General features: G+C 40.3%; 1 protein-coding gene and 1 pseudogene across 6 annotated transcripts in view; both read right to left on the reverse strand.

The window, feature by feature from the left end:
- The window catches only part of LOC309664898 (prohibitin 1 pseudogene), a 203677-nt pseudogene extending 192241 nt beyond the window's left edge, over positions 1–11436 (reverse strand). The window contains exon 1 of the transcript XR_014268396.1: positions 6374–11436. The product of XR_014268396.1 is annotated as a prohibitin 1 pseudogene (transcript). The remainder of the gene's footprint in view (positions 1–6373) is intronic.
- A 4733-nt stretch (positions 11437–16169) lies between these two features.
- DESI2 (desumoylating isopeptidase 2) overlaps positions 16170–25984 on the reverse strand; it is a 42041-nt gene continuing 32226 nt past the window's right edge. For 4 of the 5 annotated variants that reach the window (XM_082471102.1, XM_082471100.1, XM_082471099.1 and 1 more), the window contains one exon: positions 16170–19690. In XM_082471102.1, coding sequence (XP_082327228.1) covers positions 19457–19690 — 234 coding nt within the window. In that variant the 3' untranslated portion in view covers positions 16170–19456. Of the gene's footprint in view, positions 19691–22016; positions 25470–25984 lie in introns of those variants that run through there. The other variant, XM_082471103.1, reaches the window with a different exon arrangement.

Here is a 25984-nt window from a genome sequence, read left to right on the forward strand (position 1 = left end):
AATCAAAACCATAATGAGATATCACCTCACACCTGTAAGAATGGCTGTTATCAAAAAGACAACAAATGGCAAGTGTTGGCGAAGATGTGGAGAAAAGGGAACACTCGTGTCCTGAATGTAAATTGGTGCAGCCACTATGGAAAACAACATGGAGATTCCTCTAAAAATTGAAAATACAACTACCTAATGATACAGCAATTCCACTCCTGGGTATTTATCTGAAGAAAACAAAAACACTAACTAGAAAAGATATACGCACTTCTATGTTCATTGCAGCATTATTTACAATAGTCAAGAAATGGAAGCAACCCAAGCTTCCATCAATAGAAAAATTGAAAAAGAAAATGTGATACACACACACACACACACACACACACACACACACACAATGAAATATTACTCTGCCATAGAAAAGAATAAAATATTGCCATTTGCGACAACATGGATAGACCTCGAGGGTACTATGCTAAGTGAAATAAGTCAGACAGAGAAAGACAAATACTGTATGATTTCACTAATATGTGGAATCTAAAAAATAAAACAAATGAACAAACATAACAAAGCAGAAACAAAGTTATAGATACAGAGAAAAAACAGGTGGTTGCTAGAGGGGAAGGGGATGGGGGATGAAAGAAATAGGTGAAGGAGATTAGGAGGTACAAATTTCACGTTGCAAAATAAATGAGTCACAGGTATGAAATGTACAGTGCAGGGAATATAGTTGATAACCCTGTAATACATTTGTATGGTGGTATCGTAACTAGACTTATTGTGGTGATCATTTTGAAATGTATAGAAATATTGAATCACTAGGTCATGTACCAGGAGTTCCTACAGTGTTGTAAATCAATTATGCTTCAAAAACAAATAAACTCATATGGGACTTCCCTGGTGACGCAGTGGTTAAGAATCCGGCTGTCAATGCAAGGGACATGGGTTTGAGCCCTTGTCCGGGAAGATCCCACATGCCACGGAGCAACTAAGCCCATGAGCCACAACTACTGAGCCCATGTGCCACAACTACTGAAGCCTGCATGCCTAGAGCCCGTGCTCCGCAACAAGAGAAACCACCACAATGAGAAGCCTGCACACCGCAATGAAGAGTAGGCCCTGCTCGCCGCAACTAGAGAAAGACCTTGCATAGAAATGAAGACCAAATGCAACCAATAAATAAATAAATTTATAAACAAAAATAAATAAATAAAAATGTTGAAAAATAAATAAATAAAAAGTATATGGGAGGATGTGTTATATGCAAATAGTATGTCATTAAAAAGAAAAAATTAAACTCATAGAAAAAGAGATCATATTGGTGGTTACCAGAGGCAGGGGGTGGGGGAACAGGGAATTGGATGAAGACAGTCAAAAGGTACCAACTTCCAGTTATAAGATAAATGAGTACTAGGGACATAATGTACAGCATGGTGAATATAAACACTGCTGTTTGTTTTATATGAATGTTGAGTATAAATTCTGAGTTCTCATCACACACAAAATTTTTCCTATTTCTTTAATTTTATATCTATTTGAGATGATGGATGTTCACTAAACTTATTGTGATAAACTTTTCATGTTGTATGTAAGTTAAATCATTATGCTGAACGTCTTAAACTTATACAGTGCTGTATGTCAATTATACCTCTATAAAACTGGAAGAAAAGAATTGATCATGCAGTAGGCTATTAAACCTTAACAACTTTCAAAGAATTAGTATACAGTCAACATTTTTGGACTACAATGCAATTAAATGGAAAATCAATAAAAGATAATTAGAAAATTCTCAAAAACTCTCATGAGTTTGAAAATTAATGTACGTAATTCTAAAAAAACTTGTGGGTTAAAGACTAAATAATATTGTACATTACCAAATGTAAAATAGATAGCTAGTGGGAAGCAGCCACATAGCACAGGGAGATCAGCTCGGTGCTTTGTGTCCACTTAGAGGGGTGGGATAGGGAGGGTGGGAGGGAGACACAAGAGGGAGGAGATATGGGGATATATGTATACATATAGCTGATTCACTTTGTTATACAGCAGAAACTAATAAACTGTTGTAAAGTGATTATACTCCAATAAAGATGTTTAAAAAAAAAGAATAAATAATATTGAAGACTAGAAACTATTCTGAACTAGATGATATCACCAATATTATGTAACCTAACCTGAGGAACACAATATTTTGAGGAAAATATATGATTTAAATTAGACAACAAGATTGTGGATTCTGAAAGTAGCTGAGAATTCATGAAAAACAAAGAATAGCATAATAAACCAAAAAAAAAAGCGAAAGAAGGAACATTAAAAAAAAAAAGTAGAAATTAATGACAGACAACATAGTCATACAAGAGAGTACAAATAAACCCCAAAGTTAATCTTTTGAAAAAGAAAAAAAAAACTTGTATAATGGAAAAACCAAACTGGCAGTACTGAAAGAGAAGGGTGGGGAAGGGGAGAGAGAGAAAAAAGAAAAAATATTAATAATAAAAAAGAGGACATAACTATATATCTAGAAGAAATTCAAATGGTAACAAAAGAATATTATGAACAATTTTATGTACTATATTTGAAAAAATAGATAAAATGGATAAATTCTTCCAAAAGTATAACTTACAAAAAATAGAATTGAGAAACAATTGAATATCTGAATAATCTTGTAATTATTAATGAAATTGAATCAATATATTTTAAAATATTCCCATGAAGAAATCATCAGGTCCAGTCAGCTTGACAGCCTAGTTCTACAAAACATTTAAAGAATTTATCATTCTGCTCATACACAGACTTTTCTAGAGAACAGAAGAAACTCTTCCTAATTCATTTTATAAGGCCAGCACAAGCCTGAATCCAAAACCAGACAAGGACATTTCAAGAAAGGAAAATTATATGACAATTTCACTCAGAACTTAGAATACCTATCTACTTATCTATATATATACTTACCTACCTGTCTGTGCTCCTATCTATCCTAAATCCAGCAACACGTTAAGAAGATATAATGACGAAGTTGGAAGTTGGGTTTAGGCCAGATGTGCAAGGAACACAAAGTTGAAAATCAATTATTTAGAAAATCAATTAATGTAATTCACCTCATTAAGAAATTAAAAGAGACTTCTGATTCTGGCCATTATGGACTAATAGGGTTCCAACTTGCTCTCCTGCTGTAAGCAACTAAAAAATCGAATGTGAGATGTGGAACAACTGTTTTCAGACATTGGACACAGGCAGTGCAAGACTGTGATCCCTGAAGAGGGTAAAGGAAATAAGTGAGATGAACCTCACAACTGCCTTGCCTTTCTGCCTGTAGGCACCTTCTGGACCACAGTGTAGGGAGGGGGTTCCCAAGCAGAGCACGAGTCACTGAGTTGAGAAGACAGGGTTCAGAGTTCAGGAAGGCAGAAGATGCTGCAAGTTGTGGGACAGAGTTCTAGAGAGGATATAGTTACATAGAGAAAAGAGATCCAGCATTCTCCATAGGGGTCACCTTGAGACTTTGCTTGATACTAAGCGACAAAGAAGTGGGTGAAACTCCATGAATCTGGGCAAAGAATGACCTGGAAGCTTTAAGCTAAACAATTCCCAGAGCTCCACAGGACAGAGTCTGACCAGTCAGACTCGAAAGCCCTTGTTAATCATCTGGGGTACTCCATAGTGAGACCTGAAGAGCCACACCTTAATAGGAGGGCTAAACCACCCCTAGAGCATGGGCTACTACGAACCAGCCATAAAAGCTTACAAACAAGCCTTGGAAAGATCAAACTGATCTGCAAGTAATTTAATTGCCAGCCAGAAAAAAAACCCCCTCAACATCCTTTAAAGTACAGACACTCAGCAATGTAACATTTGAAACATATAACATTCAATCAAAAAATATTATGTATGCCAATAAGCAGAAGAACGTGACCCACAACCAGAAGAAAAATCAGTCAATAAAAACAGACAGAATTTAAAAACAAACAAACCAGAAATGAAAGCTATGATAGAATTAGCAAATAAGGACTTTAATATAATTATTATAAATATGCTCAAGGATTTAAAGGAAAACGTGAACAGAATGAGGAGAGATGGAAGATTTCTGGAGACTAAAAAATATAATATACTAAATAAAAATTTCACTTACTGGGATTTATATCAGATTAAGCACTGCAGAAGAAAATATCAGTCAACATCAACACATAGTAATAGAATAGAAGCTATTTGCACTAAAGCACACAGAGAAAAGAAGACTAGGAAAAAGATCAGAGCATTTGGCAATGTGACAATTATCAAAGCATTCTAACGTATGTGTAATTGGAGTTTCAGAAGGAGAAGAGAAAGGGTGGGGTGAGGGGAAGCACTGCAGAAAAAGTAGTTGAAGACATAATGACTAAAATTTTTCAAAATTTTGAAAACTACAAGAAAACCACTGTCTCACAGGAAATGTTAAAGGAATTCTTCATGTGAAAGGAAAATGATGTCAGATGAAAACTTGGATCTATACAAAGAACACTGGAAATGGTAAATATGTGGGTAGATTTAAAATATTTTTTGTCATTTAAAAGTTTCTTTAAAAGATAACCATTTTAAAGCAAAAACAATGACAAAGTATTCTGTGGTTTGTAACATACATAGAACTAAAATGTATGAAAACTAGCACAGAGAACGGGAGCGAAAAAATTGAAGTATACTGTTTTAAGGTTCAAACAATATATGTGAAGTGGTATAATATTATTTGAGTGTAGACAGTGATGAGGTAATGATGCAACCACTAGACACAGAACAAAACAACACCCACAGACATATGAACCTAAAACCGCCCTAGAAAAATAATTTTTTAAAAACCCCAAATACAGATTGCTAATAAAATAGATAAAATGGAATACTAAACTATGCTAAATAAATCCAAAAGAAGTCAGGAAAAAGGAATAAAGGAACAAAGAAAACACAGGACAAATGGTAAAAAAAAAAAAGCTAAGTGGTAGATTTAGACGGAACCATATTGATAACTGCATTCCATGCGAAAGTCCAAGAGCTCCAATCTAAGAGATTGTCACACTGGGATAAAAATGCAAGATTCAATTATATGCTATAGCTTTAAAAAAAACGCCCACTTTAAATATAATGACACACAGATTGAAAATATAAAAGGATGGAAAAAGATAAAAAACATCATAAGAAAGTGTGATTATATTAATACCAAAGTAGACTTCAGAGCAAGGAATATAACCAGGGATAAAGAAAGAGATTTTCATAATAATAAAGGGGTCAGTTCATTAAGAACATAATTCTAAATGTCTAGGCACCCAATAATAGAACTTCAAAGTACTTGAAGCAAAACTTGACAAAAACTTGAAATGCTAAAAACTTTCATTTAAGATCAAGGAAACATTGTTTGAGAGGTCTTAGCCAAAGGCATAGAGATAAATAAATGAGACAACATTAAAATTATATGGGTTTGAAAGGAAGAAACAGAATTGTCATTATTTGCAGATGATATAGCTGACTATGTAGAAAACTCCAAAGAATCTCAGATATGTAATTAGAACTAACAAGAGAGTTTTGCAAAATTGCTGGAAAAAACTTTACCTATAAAAAACAATTGCAGTCACAGGTAGGAGGAAATATTTGCAAAACAAATATCTGCTGAAGGACTGTTATTTAAAAGATACAAAAAATTCTTAAAACTCAACAATAAGAAAACAAATAGCCCAATTAAAAAGTGGGCAAAATATCTGAACAGTTACCTCATCAGACAAGAGATCCAGATGGCAAATAAGCATTAAATAGATGTTCAGCATCTTTGTCATTAGGGAATTGCAAATTAAAACAGTGAGATACCACTATACATCCATTTGAATGGTCAAAATCCAAAATACTGACAATGCCAAGCACTTACGAGGATGTGGAGCAACAGGAACTCCCATTTATTGTTGGTGGGAATGCAAAATGGTACGTCCACTTTGGAGAGTTTGGCAATTTCTTACAAAGCTAAACATATAATCCAGCAATCACATATCTTGGTATGAACCCAAAGGATTTGAAAACTTAAAAGTCCACACGAAAACCTGCACATGAATGTTTATAGTAGCTTTATTTATAATTGCCAAAACTTGGAAGCCACCAAGATGTTTTTCAGTAGGTGAATGGAAAAACAAACTATGGTACATCCATACAGTGGATATTATTCAGAAAAAAAAAAAAAAAGAGGTATCAAGCCATGATAAGACATGGAGGAACCTTAAATACATTTTGCTAAGTGAAAGAAGCCAAGTCTGAAAAGACTACATATTGTATGATTCCAACTGCATGGCATTCTGGGAAAGACAAAAATAGAGAGACAGTAAAAACACCAGTGGTTTAGGGATTAGGGATGTGGGAAAAAGAATAAGTGGAGCACATGGGTCTTTTGAGGCAGTAAGATTATTCTGTGTGATGCTTCAATGGTGGATATGTGACATTATGCATTTGGTAAAACCCATAGAACTGTATAATAGCACAAGAGTGAGCCCTAATATAAATGGACTTTAGTTAATAATAATGTATTAACTGGTTCATCAATTCACAAATGTGCCACACTAAAGTAAGATGTTAATGGCAGGGGAAAGTGTGTGTGTGAGAGGCAGTATATGGGAACTCTTTGTTCTGATCGATTTTTCTATTAATTCAAATCTGTTTAAAAAAATAACATCTATCATTGTTTTAAAAAATGAAAAATGTCAATTGCATTTTTACATATGAGGAACAATGAGTCCGAAAAATATAATTAAGAAATAAAAGATATCATTTACACTAGCAAGAAAAAAATATAAGGAACATAGGGATATAGCTAACAAAATACATGAGAGCCCTTTATGGAGAAAATTATAAAACTTTATTGAATGACACTGAAGGTCAGTATACATGGAGTGATAGATCATGTTTTTGGATAAAGACAATATCATAAAGATATGGGTTCTTTACAAATTGATAAATTAATTCAATGCAATTCCAATAGGATTTGTGTGTGGGTATGTAACTTGAGAAGTTGATTCCAAAATATACATGGAAGAGTAAAGGGCCAAGAATAACCAAATAACTTCCAGAAGAAGATGGGGAAACTTACTTTACCACATACTGAGACTTATTATAAAGCCTTAGTAATTAAGACAGGGTATCATTAGTCTGGAGATAGTAAGTAGACCAACGGAACTAGAGAGCCCAGAAACAGACTCACATATATGTGGAAACTTGATTAATGGAAATGGAACTTGTAGGTCAGTGGGTAAAGGGTAGACTATTCAACGTATTGTGTTAAGGCAAATAGTTACCTACATGGAAAAAAAGAAATAGATAAGTCACACACACACACACACACACAAAATCAATTCTGGTTGGATTAAATTCTTAAATACAAAAAGCAAAGATTAAAATATTTAGAAGAAAACGTAGGAGAATTATCTTTCCAATTTAGGCGGAGAGAGGGATTTCTTAGGATTAAAAAAATATTTACCAAAGAGAAAAATACTGATATTGCTGACTACTTTAAAATGAACTTGTTTATCAAAACATACTTTAGGACTTCCCTGGTGGTCTAGTGGTTGATACTGCATGCTTCCACTGCCACGGCATGGCCAAAAACAACCAACCAACCAAACAAACAAAAAACACACTTTAAAGACAGTGAAAAGACAAACACCAAACTGGGAGAAAATCTTTGTAACACATAGAACTGTCAAAGAAGAGTAGCCAGAATATGTAAATATTTTCTACAAATCTGTAAGGAAAAGATAAATAACCTAACAGAAAAATAGGCTAAAGATAGGACAGACATTTCACAGAAAAAAAAAAAAGGCCCAGAAACATAGAAAGATTCTTAATCTTATTAATAGTCAGGAAAATGCAAATTAGATGCGCAGCTAGATGCCAATTTATGCCTACCAGACTGGCAAACATTAAAGAGTTAGTCAACATCAGGTCTAGACAAGGGTGTGGAGTAATGGGAATGAAAATCTTCTGCTGGTGGGATTGGAGAGTGTTACAGCTACTTTGGAAAACAATTTTGATTACCCAGTGTTGACAAGATGATACAAGGACTTTCAGATGATTTGTTAAATATTATAATATATCTAGCAGGGGCTTTGAGTTTTCCGTGATGCATGTAAGAGAAAAGTGCCATGATCCTCTTCTGATCTGTAAGAGAAGTTTTTTTCAAACATCTATAACTTTTAGGAATACTGAGACAACTTACAACATTATAACATTATAATTAAGTCAGTGAATTAAGACAAGCAACCAAATACTGGTTTCTTTGGAGGTTATTTTCACATGGTGGTTATTTTCACAGGATGTGGCAACAATTTCTAGAGTCATAGGAGTCGAACAAGACCCTGCTGCTCTGAGTTGCAAATAGTGATGAATAGTCACATGTGTCCACTTTACATGGGAGAACAGGACACATTCCGTTAAAAGTTTTGAACCAAACAAGCAGATTCCTTTTTTTTTTTTTTTCCTTTGATAGAGTAGTTAGAGATCTGAAGTGATTTTACTTTTATTTCCTTCACTTTACGCCAATCATGAAGTTTCACAGTGATTTCTGGGGTGGAAGAGGGAAGGTGATGTTGAGAATCATCAGGGCTGTGGTCCAGATGGCCCCAGGAGGTGTGGGCCTCACTGGGGCAGCTGGAAGAGCATTGACAGCCCAGCGGGCAGGTAGGTGATGTTCGGAGGGACAGCTGGTACGTGATGTCCTCCGAGGCCTCCAACTGGTGCAGCTCAATCAGGCGGTCGCCTGCAGTGGCAAGTGAGCTGGCTATCAGCTCCGCTGCCTTGAAATCGCCCTCCGCAGAGACGATGGCTGCTGTTTCTGCTGCTCAGCCTTTCCCATCACAAGTCTGGCCCTCTCTGCTTCCTGCTGAGCCATCTGTTTGGCTCCCACCACTTCTGTGAACTCCTTTCCGAAGGTCAGAGGTGTCAAGGGTTATGTCATCCAGGATGAGCCTAAAGGTGGCTGCTCCCTCCATGAGGTCATCGCTCACCTGCCAGCTCTCTCTGGCGATCAGTTCTCCAGCATCCAAACGAGCCACCACGGATTTGAGGATCTCTGTAGTGATGGACGGCAGCATGTGCTCATCGTAGTCTTCTCTGATGCTGGTGAAGATTCGGGGAAGTGGCTAGTAACCGGCTGGAAGGGGATGTTGACATTCTGTACATCTTTGCTTCCAGTGATTACTGGCACGTTACGTGGTGGAGGGCGGTAAACAAAGGTAATTGGTTTCTGCACCCAAGGGATGAGAAAGTGAGTCCCTTTTCTTACAACAATGTCCTGCACTCCACAGAACGGGTCAAAGGTGATGGATAGCTCTGTGCCCAGCATCTGTATTATACAAGGCAGAATTTGCCACGCCTCCTGCAACGGCTAAGGCCAGGCTAAACTTGCCGATGGACTCAAACACTGTCTCCTTCTGCTGGACCCACTCACACCTTAGCAAGCCCTGGCTCCTCCCGGGCTCACCCCCTTCCCCTCCAACACGAGGCAGAGGCAGCTGATCCCCTATATTCTCACCTGCCAAGCAGATTCTTTGAACCACTTTTGTGATGTTGAGTATCGTCCTCCTAGCGGCTGTGTGGGAGCAGGGAACAGCTCTCACCTCTGAGTAATGAAAAAAATACTTTTCAAGCCCAGGCTCTGAAATTTCATTATATGACATTATAAGAAAATAGCCTGTGGAGCTCCGTTTGACTAGCAGATGGAGAGAAGGCTGAATAGGATTTTATTTAATGAAAGTGCAGTAAGAAGAATACATTGTTTTTTTCTAAAAATTAATAAAGTTGGATGTGCACATTCCCTCCAACTTTGCAGCTCCCCTCCCAGAGAAGCGGAAACCCTTCCATCTTCCCTCCAGCCTCACAGCTCCACCCGCAGAGGAACCCTTCCATCTGCAGCAGAAGGTATGCCTTACGATATTCATAGCCATAAATTGAAACAGGCCAAATGTCCATTAAAAGTCGAATATATAAATAAAACTGTGGTATATTTGTACAACAGAATACAGCAGTGAAAATGAACTATAATTGTACACATAAACATGCATGAATTAAAGAAATATGTAGAATTTTTAATTTTTTTTTTTTTTTTTGGCCATGCCATGCACCTTGAGGGATCTTAGTTCCCCAACCAGGGATCAAACCTGGGCCCCCTGCAGTGGAAGTGCAGAGTCCTAACCACTGGACTACCAGGGAATTCCAAAATATGTAGAAATTTTTTAAATCACAAGGGAGTATATACAAAATGATTCCATTCATAAAATGTTTTGAAATAGGTATAAGCAAATAATGTACTCTCTAGGGATGCATCCGTGGGTATTAAAAACCATTAAAAAGAAAAAGCAGGGTCTTCCCTGGTGGCGCAGTGGTTGAGAATCTGCCTGCCAATGCAGGGGACACGGGTTCGAGCCCTGGTCTGGGAAGATCCCACATGCACCGGAGCAACTAAGCCCGTGAGCCACAATTACTGAGCCTGCGCGTCTGGAGCCTGTGCTCCGCAACAAGAGAGGCCGCGATAGTGAGAGGCCCGCGCACCGCGATGAAGAGTGGCCCCTACTTGCCACAACTAGAGAAAGCCCTCGCACAGAAACGAAGACCCAACACAGCCATAAATAAATAAATAAATAAATAAATTTAAAAAAAAAAAAGAAAAAGCAAAGGAATGATTAACACAGAGTTTGGGATAGCAGTGGGGGGAGGGGGAAGTGACTGGGGAGGGAGATGGTGCTTCTGATGTCCTGCTCAGGTTCTATTTTTTAGGCTGGGTGTTGGGTGGGGGGTACAGGAAGTGTTCGTTTTATTATTTTTCAGACTGTACATATACATCCTATATATTCTTTCATATATATGTGTGTGTGTATATATGTATGAAACATATATATGTAAACCAAAATGTTGTTTATAAGAGTGAATAGGACATGAAAGTGCATGAACTTTTGTTGTGGAGTGAAATCGGGAAATGTTGCCCTGCTTGGGATGAGGGAGTGAAGGGACGGTTTGTCTTGGGTTTTCGGTTTTGGCTGAGAAACCATGGAACATGTTTTATGCTGACAGGAATGATCCAGTGGAGAAAGGGAAATTGGTGTTTTGAAGGAGAGAAGGAATAATGTTGGAGCAAGTCCTTGAGAGATGAGAGAGGGTGAGATCTAGTGACAAAGGAAGGCTTGGCTTTTGAAAATAGTAAGGACGTTTTCCCACTGTAACACAGACAGTGACTCTGGGTACAAGCTCCAATGAGTATGTAGGTTGAAAAATTGGAAGCTGTGAGATAATAGTAAATATATGTCTTGGTCTCTGGCCCCAATTCCAAGCACGGAGCTCCTAGAACCCTTCCTTGTAAATTCCTAAGTGATACGAGCCCCAGGAGCAGCTTTTGTTCTATTGAGGCCACTCTGGGTGGGTGCCTGATGGCTCCTGGTCTCCAGAAAGACTAAGCTGTGATTAGAGGCTTGGAATTTCTACCACCCATCGATTCCCCCCCACCCCCACCCCCCGCCACTTCTCTAGAAGGGTGAGAGGGGCTGAAAATGGAGTTAATAATTGATCATCCCTGCGTGAAGAAGTCTCCATAAAATCCCAACAGTATGAGGTTTGGAGAGTTTCCAGGTGGCTGAACACATCCGCATACCAGGAGGGTGGTGCACTCCAACTCCACGGAGACAGAAGCTCCTGTGCCCGGAACGCTCTCAGACCTCGCCTTGTATTTTTCTTTACCTGGTTGTTCATTTGTATTTTTTTTATCATATCCTTTAATAAACTGGTAAATGGAAGCGTTGCCCTGAGTTCTGTGAGCCTCTCTAGCAAATCAGACTCAAACTTGGGAACCTCCGATTCGTACCCAGGCTGGACAGAAATTGTGGGTAACCTGGGGCCGTACTACTAGCGATTGGCATCTGAAGTGGGGGGCAGTCTTGTGGGACTGAGCGCTTAACCTGCGGGATCTGATGCCATCTCCAGGTAGACAGCGTCAGAATTAAGTTGTAGGTCAACCAGCTGGTGTCGTGGAGAACTGCTTGGTGTAGGGAAAATCCCCACACATCTGGTGAAGAAGTGTCACAAGTGAAGTGTTCTGTGTGACAGTAAAGGAGAAACACAAGGGAGAGAGAACTGGGTATTTTCCCCCATTACAGAGGTCAACTGCCTAAATTGTCTCTATTTTCAATGAAGCATAAAATGAGGTTCTCAACTGAAATGCGTGTGGGGAACACGTGGGAGGTTTGAAGAGATAAAGTCTGAAGTGTCATCCAGGAGAGCAGCGAGCAGGCTTACAAGGGACCTGCAGGAAACCGCGTGTGGTGCTGAGAGACGGGAACGTTAAGATAAAACTGGTCAGCCCAGCCGTGTGACTTCACCCTAGCAACATTCAGCGGATCAGGCATGGGCACAGAGAGGTCTGGGTCTGAACAGGGCTGGGTTTGCCAGGCCATGAGATGAAGGGAGAAAAGGGCACAGAAGTGGAGGATCCTGAGAAGGAAACAGTTTAATTACTGACGGTGGAATTTAGGCTGAGAAGAAAAATGAAAGATGGGGCAGGGAGTAATATTAGTAAAACGAGGGCTGAATTTAGTGGATTTGGGATCTTAATGCGGTCAAAGACTTGTCTCAGTGTGTGGGGTACTCAGGGGAGCTGGGAAGTTAGTGGTCAGAGATTACTTGAAATGGAGATTTTAGCAGAGGCGCAGTTACTGGTGACGACAAGTCTAAGGTTTGCGTGCTTGGCGGAAGTGAGGAGATCAGGAGCCTGAGACAGAGATGGTAGTGCTCAACCCAGGATAGGGCTGCCTACCTCCTGGGGGCAATACGCGTGGGGACGTTTAATGTGGCCACGACTGTGGAGCTGGTAAAACTCTGGTAATTAGTGGACAGAGTGTAGAGATGCCACGTGTCTTGTAATGGGCAGGACTGTCTAGCACAAAGGATTGTCCTACCCTGATGGCAATAGAGCCCCAGCTGCGAAACACTGGGCTAGGGTATTGGATGGGTCACCTGCATGAATGCAGAGTCACTGAAGACAGGAAGAAGGTGGAGAGGAAGACGGAGGAGGAGAGGGAGAGCAGAAGAGAGCCACGAGGGAGCAGCTGGTAGAACTCGGTAGCGCGGTTTCAGTGGAGCCGGAGATTTGGAAGCAAAGAGGAATGGGAGACCGAGGGCACATACCCCGAGGGAGAGAGCACCACAGGGGAGAGCTGGGTTTCAAGAGAGGTCAAGAAGCATTTGAAAAAGTGGAGGCTCTTCGGCATTTTCCTGTCACAGACGGGGAGTTCCAGAGGGTACATTGGAAGGTGGGCCAGTAAGGATGAGGAGGAGGGCTGGCCAAATGAGAGCGTGCCCAGAGTAGCTGGGGAAGAGGACCTGGGCACGGATACTTCTGGTGATCTAAAGTAAAACATCAGGGCTGGCCGCGTGATGGCTGTAGCCTTGGTGGTCTCTCGCAGGAAGATGGATAATCAGTTCAAACTATGGTCCAGAATCCTTAGTGCACGGAACAGGGGCTTCTAGGTAACCATTCTTTGAAGTAACTCCAGAGGGTTCAAGTTTATCTTTCACATTTATGAGAGTACTCCTTGAATAATTTATATGGATTCAGTCAAATCCAGGAAAAATTCGGAAAATCCTACCACACCTCTACTGAAGTTTGGAGAAGATTCAGCTACCAGGTCCTTCAGACGTTCATGACTCCAGGCTGCCTGACAGAGTCAAGTCACCTCATCCAGGAAATTCTGATTTCTATGGGCAGAGTAGGCTGGAGCCATGCAGAATTGAGTCCTGTGGGCTAGAGCAGTGCTTCTCAACCCTTAATGTACATGTGAATTGCCTGGACGTCTTGTTAATATGCTGATTCTGACTCGGTGGGTCTGGGCTGGACCTGGGTTCTCCACTGCAGAAAAGCAGTGTACTTGAGTGGAAAGAGTAGAAGCCTTGCAACTGGCTAGGTTCAAATATGGATTTTCCTTATGCTGTCTGTGCGTTCTTGGGCTACTAACCACTCAACTCCTTTGGTGTAAAGCAGGAATAACATCATAGGCTGTTGTGATAATTAAATGAATAGCCCAAGGAGCACACAGCAGGGGCACTGCGGGAGGACTTCTCTTTCCCCTTTGTCTTGTCCACAAAACCCACTGCCTTTCCAGACTCAACGTGACACCTTTTCGTATTCGTGGGCATACTGGCCTTCTGTGGTGTGTCAGCTGCCTGCGAGGGCAGCTCTGTGGTGCCCACTCATTGACGCCAGTGGGAGAGGAAGGCACACGAGTCTTCTTCTATCTTTGATTAGGGCCAAGCTGGCTGCCCTGGCTCCCCTTAGCCTTTCTTTTTTCAGTTTTGTAATCTGAAAATCCCAGTCCCTATTTGGATGGATAATCACTGGCCACCAAGACTAAGGGTCCTAGGCGGACCGAATGGCTTTTCCTTGTCTAATTTTTCCACTGCCCTGCCCAATACATATTCCTTTTCTAGTGTGGAGTGAGTAGAGCAGGCCGCCCACCCTCCCTCTGTGGAGTCTGGCTTAGTGACTTTGCTAACTTTACCCCTGAGTCCACCTGCCTGCAAGGCTGTAAGGACAGCCTGGTGAGGCCTGTGGCTTCCTCTGCGTGGCTGCAGCTTCAGAAGCACCTGAAGGTTGCCCAGGCACTAAATCCCACTAATCACCGGGAGTTAGGGGTGTGAAGGAAACAGCCTGGCGGTCAATGGCTCCCCTGAGGCCCACTAAGGCCATGAGTGTTTCGTAGAACCAGGCAATTATTTCTGAGTGAAGGGGTCCCGGGGTCAGGGAGATCAATGTAGATGGCTCTACGCCACTCCTCAACAGCCCGGGGGCAGTACATTCTTGATTGGGTCCACGAAGCCCTCCCAGTGAGGGCAGGGCTGCAGGGCACAGGGGCGCCCATCTAGCCTTTGGAAATGAATGCCTCCCTCACCGAGCTGGGATTGAGAGGAGGCCTCGCTTAACCTTAGCTTTTCCCTTGGCCTTGACAAGATGGACTCTTCACGCTTCCCAGTGTAGGAACAAGGTATGATCCTCTTTGGGAGGATTTTCCTTTTGGGGAAAGGATCAAAGGGACAAGCTTGAGAGGGCTCAGCAGTTCTCTGGGTTTAGAATCCATAAGGAAATAAGTAGCTGCCTGCCTCTAATCTACCTCTTGGAATGCAAAGCACGGAGCCACTCATCTTTATTAGCACGTGGACTTCTGCACACTTAGAACAAGGTCCGTATCTGGGTGATAAGGAGAACTTCAGGAGCAGATTATAATGGGAAAGAAAAAACCACTGTCCCTCAGTATATTTGGTATCCTTTCTACCAGTAAAACCAGTTGCTTTACCAGATTTGAGTTGGTGATCAACTTGCTATAGTCTATCAAAAGCCTATTTAGACTGGGGGGAAAATTCCCCTTTGGCTCCTGTCCTTGAGAACAAGTGAGTTGCAGACCATTCCTACTTAGCAGAGAGTGGACAGGCATTGACAGACCACAAATGACCGCCATTATTTTTTAATAATACTTAATCCAAGAGAGGTCTTTTGAGTTTGTGGAGGGAAGTATTACTTGGCTAGGTACCAAAAGGCCAATGGAGACGGGGGAAGGGTCAGGTTGGAGGTGCAAAGCAGCATAGGTTTGTAGAAAACGAGGTGCACAGTCACCCAGGCTCCTGCTCGCTCGATGCTTCTAGATGGGGAGAGTGTGTGCACGAGCAGTGGGGGCAATTCCCCTGCAGGTCTCTTCCCTGCGATCCTGGCAGAGAGAAGAGGGCATGTTCTCCCTTCCCAGCCTTGTCTCCATCCCCCAGAAGCTGGGGCTGGCACCGCTGCCTGGGAGCAGGTGTGGTTATGCTGACAGTTAAGGACTTGGCCCGTGGACCTGAGCTCGAGGGGAATACATGAGAATAAATGTACGTGCAAATACAAGAGAAATGTATGCTGGAGAAGGGCGGACTATGTTTCTGCAGAGCAGATGGGATTCTTGGGTTTCAAAAATAATCTCCCTAGTGGGCGTAAGACAGACTACAAGGACATACTATACAACACACGGAATAAAGCCAATATTCTGTAATAACTGTAAATGGAGTGTAACCTTTAAAACTGTATAAAAATAAAAACTATCAAACAAAAGTACCCCTCCCCAACACAAATATATAACATTTGCAGTCTCCTGGAGGTCAAAAAGCACTAGAAAACATTTCTTATAAAAGTATTTTTTTAATAAATTGATGTATTTCAATGTTGTTAACATGATAGCCCAATGCTATATCAAGGTAGCAAAAGTGAAGATTCCTGGTATTTTTTTTTTTTTATATAAACACTATGAATGACAGTACATTTGCATTCAACTTCACAAGAAATTATCCTCAGGTTCATGAAGATTCTTGAACAGCTGTAACACCTTTCAAACAGTGAAGATGTGTATTGACTGAGGAGACAATGAAAGTCTAATGACTGAGCTGCACTCTAAACCATACTGAAGGAAAGGGGTACAATGGCAGTATGGCCAGCTTGCTGGACAAAACCCAAGCCTTTTAAACTTAAGTCACTGAAAGAAAATACAACATGTATCAAAATTACAGAATATCTTATAGAAATGGACCCATTAGAAGACACACAGATTAGAACCCTGAAGCAGTGAATGAGTTTCTACCCGTTTTGTGATGGAAAGAAGCCATGGATATAGAGTCCCACAGCTGTCTGTAGGGTTGAATCTCCTCATACACACAATGCTATCAATTGGTGAAAACCAGAATTCCCTGCTATGTACAAATGCTGGTGAAGGTAACTTGCACTATTGCTGTGGGTCAGAACAATAGTGGGCTGGATTTCAGGCATCAAGTGGAGGCTCTCTTTACTGCTGTTATCACTCACTGCCTTCTACCATTCAACAGGCCACACTTTCCAAAGCTGATGCCCCTTTCTTAGGGTTGAAAGAAAGAAAAAACAAAACCCAAGGGCACTGAAAACAAACAGTAGAAACCAGCAGCTTCTGACCCTCTTAACACTATATTACTGTCCAACCCACAATGAGAAATGTGTTTCGCTTGGTTACAACTGCGAAGAGAATATCTGATGCCATCATATCACATGTATCTTAATGACCGGATTTTTTATACAGGATTTTTCTTAACAGAGGTCAGGTTGAGAACAAGATTCTTTTCCTCCAAGGGCAAGGGAAAGCTGGTGAAATGCTAATTAACTGAATTCATCCTCAATTTTGAACTGTAGTGGACAAACTGACTTAAATGAGATTTTCTAAAGTAAAGACATTTCTTTATTTCTCAACCTCAAGTACCATTAGACTGCAAGCAATCTCACGTCCAGAATTTTATCTGGTGGTTCTATGATAATTGGCCTCAGGCCATTATTTATTTTTACTAGGACCTTAACACTATTTTTAAACTCCAAATGCTGCAGATGAAAGTCAATACAACAAAATAACAATAAAATCATTTGTGTGCTGAAGTGCTGGATTCTGGATAAGCAAAGGTGGAAGGCTCCTGGCTACTCGCCAAGAAGTGCCTAAATAATGGCCACTCCTTCATGTGTGTCTGTAGCACAGATTTAAACTCATGTCTATTTGAATGGATTAGAAAAAACTGGAATCCACCACATTATTAAAAACAAAAATCCCAAGCGAGCGGCATCAAACATTTTTCACTAACCTGGGTTTTAGTGACAGGACTCTTCTTTGAGTGAACTGATTCACTGTCAGAGTCTGCACATTTTATTCTAAATCTCGTATTTAGACCTGAATCAGGTCAACTTTTCATAGAGATCATAGATTCCTGTCACGTCTCTTAAAACAAGTGCTCTGCCCCCCCCTAAAGAACTGAGAATAATTTGTAAAAGCTTTCCTCTCCAGCAACAGAACAGTCAAAAGCATAAATTAGGTTAAGTGGCTTCATTTTCCTCAGGTCAAACCCAAGGTTTATTTTCCCTATGAACAGGGTGTGCTTAATTTGATAAAATGACTCAAAATCAGCTTATGGAAAAGTTAAAAATGTAGTGTACTGAAAGATATGTATCCTTACAAAGAGCAATAGAAAACAATCCAATCTAGAAGTTTAAATAAAAGTAGATGATTTAAAAACTAACGATATATATATATAAAGCTGAAGTCACTGCCTTGGATAATTTATACACTGCATCCAATATTTTATGTAGAACATTCATTCTTAAGGCAGAAAAATTGAATTTGACATGTAATGACTTGGCTCTTACATCCAAGGGTCAAACTGGGAGTAGACTTGAGCAGACAGATTCCTTGCTAATGAGGACTTATCTGTGGTGACAATTTCATTCTTCAAGTAGGTTATGTAAGAGACATACATTTGAGAGAACAGAAAAAGATGAATAAGACACATAAATATGAGTTTTCAACAAGAGGTAACGAGACTAAGCTCTCTATTATGAGGTGAAACTACTCCCATAACAAACTAACAAACTCCAACATACTCTTTCTGGTATGGTACATAAAATGTTTAAAATATCAAAGTATTAACTTTTTGGAGAGTGTTACTTTAGACTCTAGTTTTCAAGGTGTAGTATAAAAGGTAGCCTGAATAGTTAAAAGCAGTTGAATGTCAACTCACACTGCTACTCTGAAGGCTACCACTTAGGATATTCCTGCCCCACAAACAAAATCCTGTGCAGGGAGGATATCAATATATATTAAAATAAAAATGAAGCCCCCAACACATGTGCAAAAACACTTGTTACTAGTAAGAATACCTTTAACGAAAAACATCTTACTTACAGAATCAGAGGCATCAAAGCCAGACTGACACGAGAGTATACCACCCCGTGGAGGTGGACGGATATTTGGGATGAAAGCCACTGTTCGGTGGAAACCTCAGGAGCTGTACCACTCGGAGTGGAGGGAGTGCTGAGTGCCCAGGGTCGGGCACCTCTTACACAGATCAAGGTCCCAAGCCCTCAGGGCTGTGTGTGCTCCTTCACCTCTGTGCATCCTGGTACCAACACGGTAACAAAAACAAACACAAACCTAAAAGATAATTCTTAAGCAGGTGATGGTGACTATAATTGTGTAAGTACCTTCTCGTGTGCCTATTATTTATGCCGAAGCTCGGGCAATTGTCAGAAGTGTACAAAGATTACCTGCCTAATTTTTGAAGACATGAAGATTTTCTTCTTTCATGGTGGCAGGAGTCCATGCAAGATTTGTAAACAGCGATACAAAATACTGTAAACATAACTTAACAGAGCTTATATAAAACAGAAGTAAATCCAAATTTACAAGTGGGTAAAAAAGACAGAGGGAAGCTTCATACAAAGTTTTCCCTCCTGCGCCAAGTGATTTTTTTTTTTGATTACAAATATAATCCTGAGCTGAAAAACTGGGATTTGGGGGAGAGCCATCTTTGCATACAAAATATCCAAAGGACGTTTACTCTTTTACTTTTCTCTAGTGATATTCAACTGCCAGAGACAGTTCTGAAGGTGTGACTCTGGAGACATTTACAGTTTAGTGTGGCGCCCGGGTCTGGAGCCTGCGGCAGTGCTGCCCATGGAGGCGGAGGCTGCAGCATCCTCCGCTTCCTCCAGTTCGTCCTGGAGCTCCTGGCTGACGCTAGACTGCAGGGCTGCGGGAGTGAGCCACTCCTTCGGGAGGCAACTCTGGAGAAAGGGTATACAGGAGCTGAAGTAGGCAAGCCGATTGATCCAGCGAGGAATCTCTTTCCCACAAAGAATCTACAGGAGAAAGAGTGCAGTATTAGGTGAGAGGTTAGGGTTATCTGGTCAGCTGCCAAGGAGTGGAGGGTTGGGGAGGGAGGCGGATATACAAAAAGGCCACTGCACGTTAGCCTTTGGTGCTGTTACTTCCGGCCGTTGATGACAAGCAGCTCCCTAACTCGGAAGCCTGGGGTCCCCCTACTGTCAGCTCCATCCCTTCCCTTCTGAAGAACTTTGTTAAGCTGCTTACTTTTTACATCTATAAAATCAAGCTAATTCCACCTGGCTCCTTTCTTTCTTTGGTCTTTGTAACTGCTTTGAGAAGCATGTAAAAGTATTTTGAACACACAGAAGACTTGTTAATACAAGATATTATTCAAGTAACAGAAGCTCCAGGCAGTTCTCACCCTTATCCTGTTCTCAGGACTTGTAAGCCCCCTCTCTTCCCAACTGCAAATAATAAGAACTAGGTCTTTTATAATACACTAACTTTACTCTTTATTTATCCTCCTTCCCTTCTGCAGTCAAAACCAGGCTTAACTAATCCATGCTTTACTGTCCCTGTGGTGTTTTTGCCTCCAATCATGTCAAAGATTATAATCATTATAATTATGATCTGGAAGTACCATCTATTTTAGCTTAGTTGGTTTCAAAGTATCTTACATCCAAAAATTAGCTAAAATGTAAATAAGCTGGCACCTGTAATCAAGCAATGTAACTTTTCTCCCTAAAGGTTTAGCCCTATGCCTTAAGGGCTACATTTAAATACTATGTCTCTGTCTTAACTACAGGGCCAGGCGGTGGTCTCAATGGAGGGAAGGTGGCATGTTTTGATCATTTTTGATCACCCGGCCTGGAAGCACAGAGAGGTAGACAGTACTTAAAAATACCCGAAGAATGTGAATGAATTAGATCTGGGGGAAAGCTGAGCAATGACATTATACCATTCCTATCTGTCTATTCTAAAAAACACAGGCAAACAAGTATTACATTATATTTTACACCCAAGACATAATTGGGGATATATGTATATTTGAAGGTTACCACAGAGTGGTGACTAGGAATAGTTAGGTTAATGTAATAAGCCATTGTTGACTATCCAGCAGCTGTTTTCTTCATTCTCCTTCCTAAATCCTGATTTTATTCAGTAATCTACCTTCCTCCATATATCAATGTGCTTCATAGGAAGCTGACTTCATCCCAATACCTGCAGGTGTCTTGATTAACCTAAAACAGAGGTCTGTAAACTAAAGCCACCTGTTTTTATAGGTAAAATTTTATTGCAACACAGCCATGCCCCTTCATTTTTTTTTATGGCCTACAGTTCTTGGGCTACCATGGCAGAGTGGAGTCCAGGAATAGTCCACAGGCCTAAAATAGTTACTATATGGCTCTTTCAGAAAAAGTGTGCAGATCCGTGATCAAGCCAATGTCTTTTAAACTTTGAGTCAAGATCCATTAGTAGCTTTGGCATTGTAACTTGAATTCTTAAAATGAAATAGACTGTAGATACTAGGGTAATTGTGACACTTGTTTTAGTTATGTGTACATATCTGGATCATGATGTAAAATATATTTCTTACTGTAGGTAGTGGTCAAAAAATATTTGATTCATATAACAAAGTTACTTTTGCATTTAAGCTTCACTTTGGTAATCCCTCTTTCTAGGAATTTATTCCAGAGACACACTGGCAAAATATGAAAAAAGGTATGCACAGGGTTATTCATTACAGCACTTTTTTGTAGGCTAAAAATAACCCAAATGTCATTAACAGGAAACTGACTGAATACATTTTGGCACAAACAAGGAGGACCATTTAGCTGTGAAAAGAAATGAGGACTATCCCTATATACTGTTACAGAATAAACTCCATGATATAACGTGAAGTTAAAAAAACAAAGTAAAGTGTGTGTAGGATGCCTCCCAAATATAACGGTGGACAGGAACAGAGTAAGTTATAGACATTCCCATTCTAAAAGGGAGAACATGGAAGGAAGAAAGGAATCATTAGTCCCAAGCAATTTCCTTTTATAAATTTATTTTATTATTTATTTTTGGCTGCACTGGGTCTTCGTTGCTGCACGCAGGCTTCCTCTAATTGCGGCGAGCGGGGGCTACTCTTCCTTGCGTTGTGCGGGCTTCTCACTGAGGTGGCTTCTCTTGTTGCGGAGCACGGGCTCTAGGCACGGGCTTAAGTAGTTGCAGCATGCGGGCTCAGTAGTTGTGGCTCACGGGCTCTAGAGCGCAGGCTCAGTAGTCGTGGCACACGGGCTTAGGTGCTCCGAGGCACGTGGGATCTTCCCGGACCAGGGATGGAACCCGTGTCCCCTGCATTGGCAAGCAGATTCTTAACCACTGCACCACCAGGGAAGCCCCCCAAGCAATTTCAAAATCTGACTGGGCAACCTCCATTAGGTTTCAAGGCCTGGGACTAATCCTCTGTGGCCCTCAGTTCTGTCGTCTGGGCCCTTGAAACTACCCTTTTTCGCCAGGCTGTTTACTGCCTGTGAAATTTGGGAATCCAACAGTCATCTTTCATTTTGTCCTCTTTCAGTCCAAGCCGGCAGTGTTTCTGCTAATATAACATCCTCAAAAATGTTGAGTCTCCTGTGGGATTCACTCTATTAGATAAGAGGTTCCTCTACAGATCTTTCTTGGAAAATCCCACTTCTATTCCTGATTTCCACTGAGATGGTTGAGAGGATCCACGAATCACATGTTTAATCTCTTCAGCAGCAGCAAAAGGTTATCCAGTCACACCCTTGGCCTTCTCTCCACAATACGCTTTCCTAACAGTAAAGCCCTCTGCTATGTTAATTTTTCTCTGTACAGCACAGGAACCAATTCTTTCTTTGAAGACTGTTAAGTAACGGAAAAGAATCAAGACATCTATCCTACCTTTCCTATGTGGACTGAACCTCACGGTAACTAGGGGGTATGGCCTTTATTTATCCTGATTCAAACAAACTGTTAAAAAATTATGACAATTGGAAAAATTTCAACATTGTATATTTGCATTATATTAAGGAATGCATGTTAATTTTTTTTAGGTTGATAATATTTGTAGTTATGTTAAAAAAATCTTTATCTTCGGAGCTACAAGGTAAACTATGTACAACTGAAATGAAATAACACCTGGGATTTGTTTCAAAGTAATCTAGGGATCAGAGTGTTATTTCGGAGTGGGCATTTATAGATGAAACAAAATTAGCCATGAGTTGATAACTTTTGAAGCTAAGTGATATGTATATCAGGCTCATTATACTATTCACTCTACTTTTATTCAGGTTTGGAATTTCCCACTGAAAATATTAATTTACAGAAGGTATTCAGGCCAGTGGCATTTAGTAACGGCAATGCCATTCTTCTTGCTAGTGACTGGTTTAGAAATGGCATTCGACCCAATTCTGGCCATGAAATATGACCTGCTTTGGAAAGGGTGGGAAGTTCTGGAAAAAGTCTCAGTTTCTCTGAGAGAAGTAACGGGAGAGACAGAGCTTTCTTTTTTCTCTTGATGTTGGTCTATCAGGATATGGTGCCTAAAATTGTTGCAACTACCTGAAAACCATAAAAGGAGCTAGCCTGAGGGCAGAGCCAACCTAACACCCTAAGGATGGCAGCTCAGAGAGATAAAAAGACCTTAGGCCACTGATGACACACACAATTGAGACACTGACCATACTGACATGGAGCCCACCTTATCCTGGACTTCTTGTTTTGTGAGATAAAATATTTCCTCATTGTTTAAGTCAATCTGAATCAGATTCGAATGCATCTGACCTGTAGTGTAGGGGTTGGGAAACCTTATCTATAAAGAGCCAAACAGTAAATATTTTAGGCTCCACAGACCATTTGGTTTCTGATACAATTACTCAACTCTGCTGCTGCAGCCTGTAAGCAGTAAAGATGATAGGTTAAAAAAATGAGTGCGGATGTGTTCCAGTCAGATTTTAATGGATACTGAAATGTGAATTTCATATAATTTATACATGTAACTATATATTCTTCTTTTGACCTTTTCCCAACGGTTTAAAGATGTAAAAATTGGGACTTCCCTGGTGGCGTAGTGGTTGAGAATCCGCCTGCCAATGCAGGGGACACGGGTTCGAGCCCTGGTCCGGGAAGATCCCACATGCCATGGAGCAACTAAGCCCATGCGCCACAACTACTGAGCCTGCGCTCTAGAGCCCGCGAGCCACAACTACTGAAGCCCACGCGCCTAGAGCTTGTGCTCCACAACAAGAGAAGCCACCGCAATGAGAAGACTGCGCACTGCAACGAAAAGTAGCCCCCGCTCACCACAACTAGAGAAAGCCCGCACGCAGCAACGAAGACCCAATGCAGCCAAAAATAAATAAATAAACAAATAAATAAATAATTTAATTAATTTAAAAAAGGTAAAAACCATCTTTAGCTTGCAGGCTGTACAAAAACAGGTGGTAGGCTGGTATTGTTGTGCAGGTTGTGGTGGTTTGCTAATCCTTGTTGTAGAGAAGCATCTGAAATGATAACTATGATGCTTCTTAGAATTTCTGGAACAATTCTGAATAACAGAGTACATATATCAACAATCATTTATAATTAGCTATGGTTTTCTATCTGCAACTGGTTATACGACACATGTAGAAACTATGTTGTCAGAGATGTAGACGCACATTAGATTTAATAACTTTTTAAGAGTGCCTAACATTAAATTTTTTTGCCTTGATTATTTGGGGTTTACTAAAGATAGTCCCTTACCTCCTTCACTATCCAAAATTCTAGTCTCAGTTGTCACTAACAAGCTGGCTAGCCTAGGCTAAGTCCCCTAACTTTTGAGTCTCAGTTTCTTTAACAATTCAGCACTCACACGGGTGAAAGCATGAAAACTGTGACCTAAAAAGACGGCTCCAGGGACATCTAGAATTGTTCTTCAGGCACTCAACTCCAATATGGTTTTAGGGTTAGACCAGGGCTGAGGTGGTGTTACAGATGCTCAATAAAGCTAATAATTTATTTGGGAGAGAGGATAAATTGGAACCAAAGGAAGTAACAATAAAATATAACAAGCACTGAACTAAGCAGTCTGGGTCTAATCTGAGTTCTCCACAATCTTGCTAAGTCATTTCCCCAATCAGGGCCTGTTACTTAGTCTATAAAATGAGGAGACTAGATTAGATGCTGTCTAAAATCTTTGCTAATTTTAACATTCTATGGATCTTTGAATGCATTTCCTACAAATGTAATGTCTAGGGTCAAGAAAGCTTAGAACTACCTTCTCTCTTCCTTGAAAATCAACTTGGTCACCTCTGCGGTATCAATGCAACCACTAGACTAGTGGGTGCTTCTCCAACTGTTACAAATCATCTGGGATCATGTGAAAATGAAGATTCTGATTCAGTACATCTATGGTGGGGCAGAGATGATGTGTATCTTACAAACTCCTATGTGATGCTAATGCCGCCGGTCCTCAAGAAATAACTTGAGAAGCACAGCAGTAGTCTGCTGTAGTCCTGTCTGAAACCTATGCTGTGGAAGCCACGAGGGCAGTGAAAAGGGCCAGGTAGCTAAGCAGCTCTGCAGAGGAGGTCACTGAAGCAGCAGCTCATTTTCTCTTTTACACATTTCACAATTTCTGTGGTACCTGATGTGGCTTCTGCAACCATCTGCTAAGGGTCAGAAAGCTGGGAAGCTGTTTCAAGTGCTATTTAATTCTCCAGACCTTATTTTATAATCTTTTGCTTTCTTCCCATCATTTTCTTTTTTAAAGTCCTTTAATTTGGATCTACTTTTGGTTTTCTGCTTGGCATTCAAGAACTGGGAAGGCAAATAAGTGCGTGTGTGATAAACTGGCAGAGTAAAATTTCAAGACAGGAGAAATGAATTACTTATTAATAAGTAAGAGCCAGAAAAATTTCAAGTTGGCAACTAAAATTTAGGAAAAGAGAAATCATAGTGGCTAAGAAGCAGAAGTCACTTAAGCATTAATTTTTAAAATTTTTTATTATTTTTATTTTTTTCTTCCCCAACCCCCTAGGCATTAATTTTTAAGTGAAAATATAAGATTGTGATGAAACAAATTAGAATAAGAGACCCGTTATTGTATTCACTCTACTCACTGCAAAGTCATGAACAGAATTACAGTTTAAAACTGTGCTGACTCTAAAGTTACCAACTTTGGAAAGGTCACTCATATAAAAGAAATATTCACATAAAAGAAATAAAATACCATGTATTACACAACATAAATAATCAGAAAAAAATAATTGATTAAATATAGTGGGACAGTAAATATACTAGTGTTATTTATTTGAAGAACTTTTAGAATAAAA

Source organism: Balaenoptera physalus, assembly GCF_965194825.1.
Source record: "Balaenoptera physalus genome assembly, chromosome: 1".
Classification (NCBI taxonomy): domain Eukaryota; kingdom Metazoa; phylum Chordata; class Mammalia; order Artiodactyla; family Balaenopteridae; genus Balaenoptera; species Balaenoptera physalus.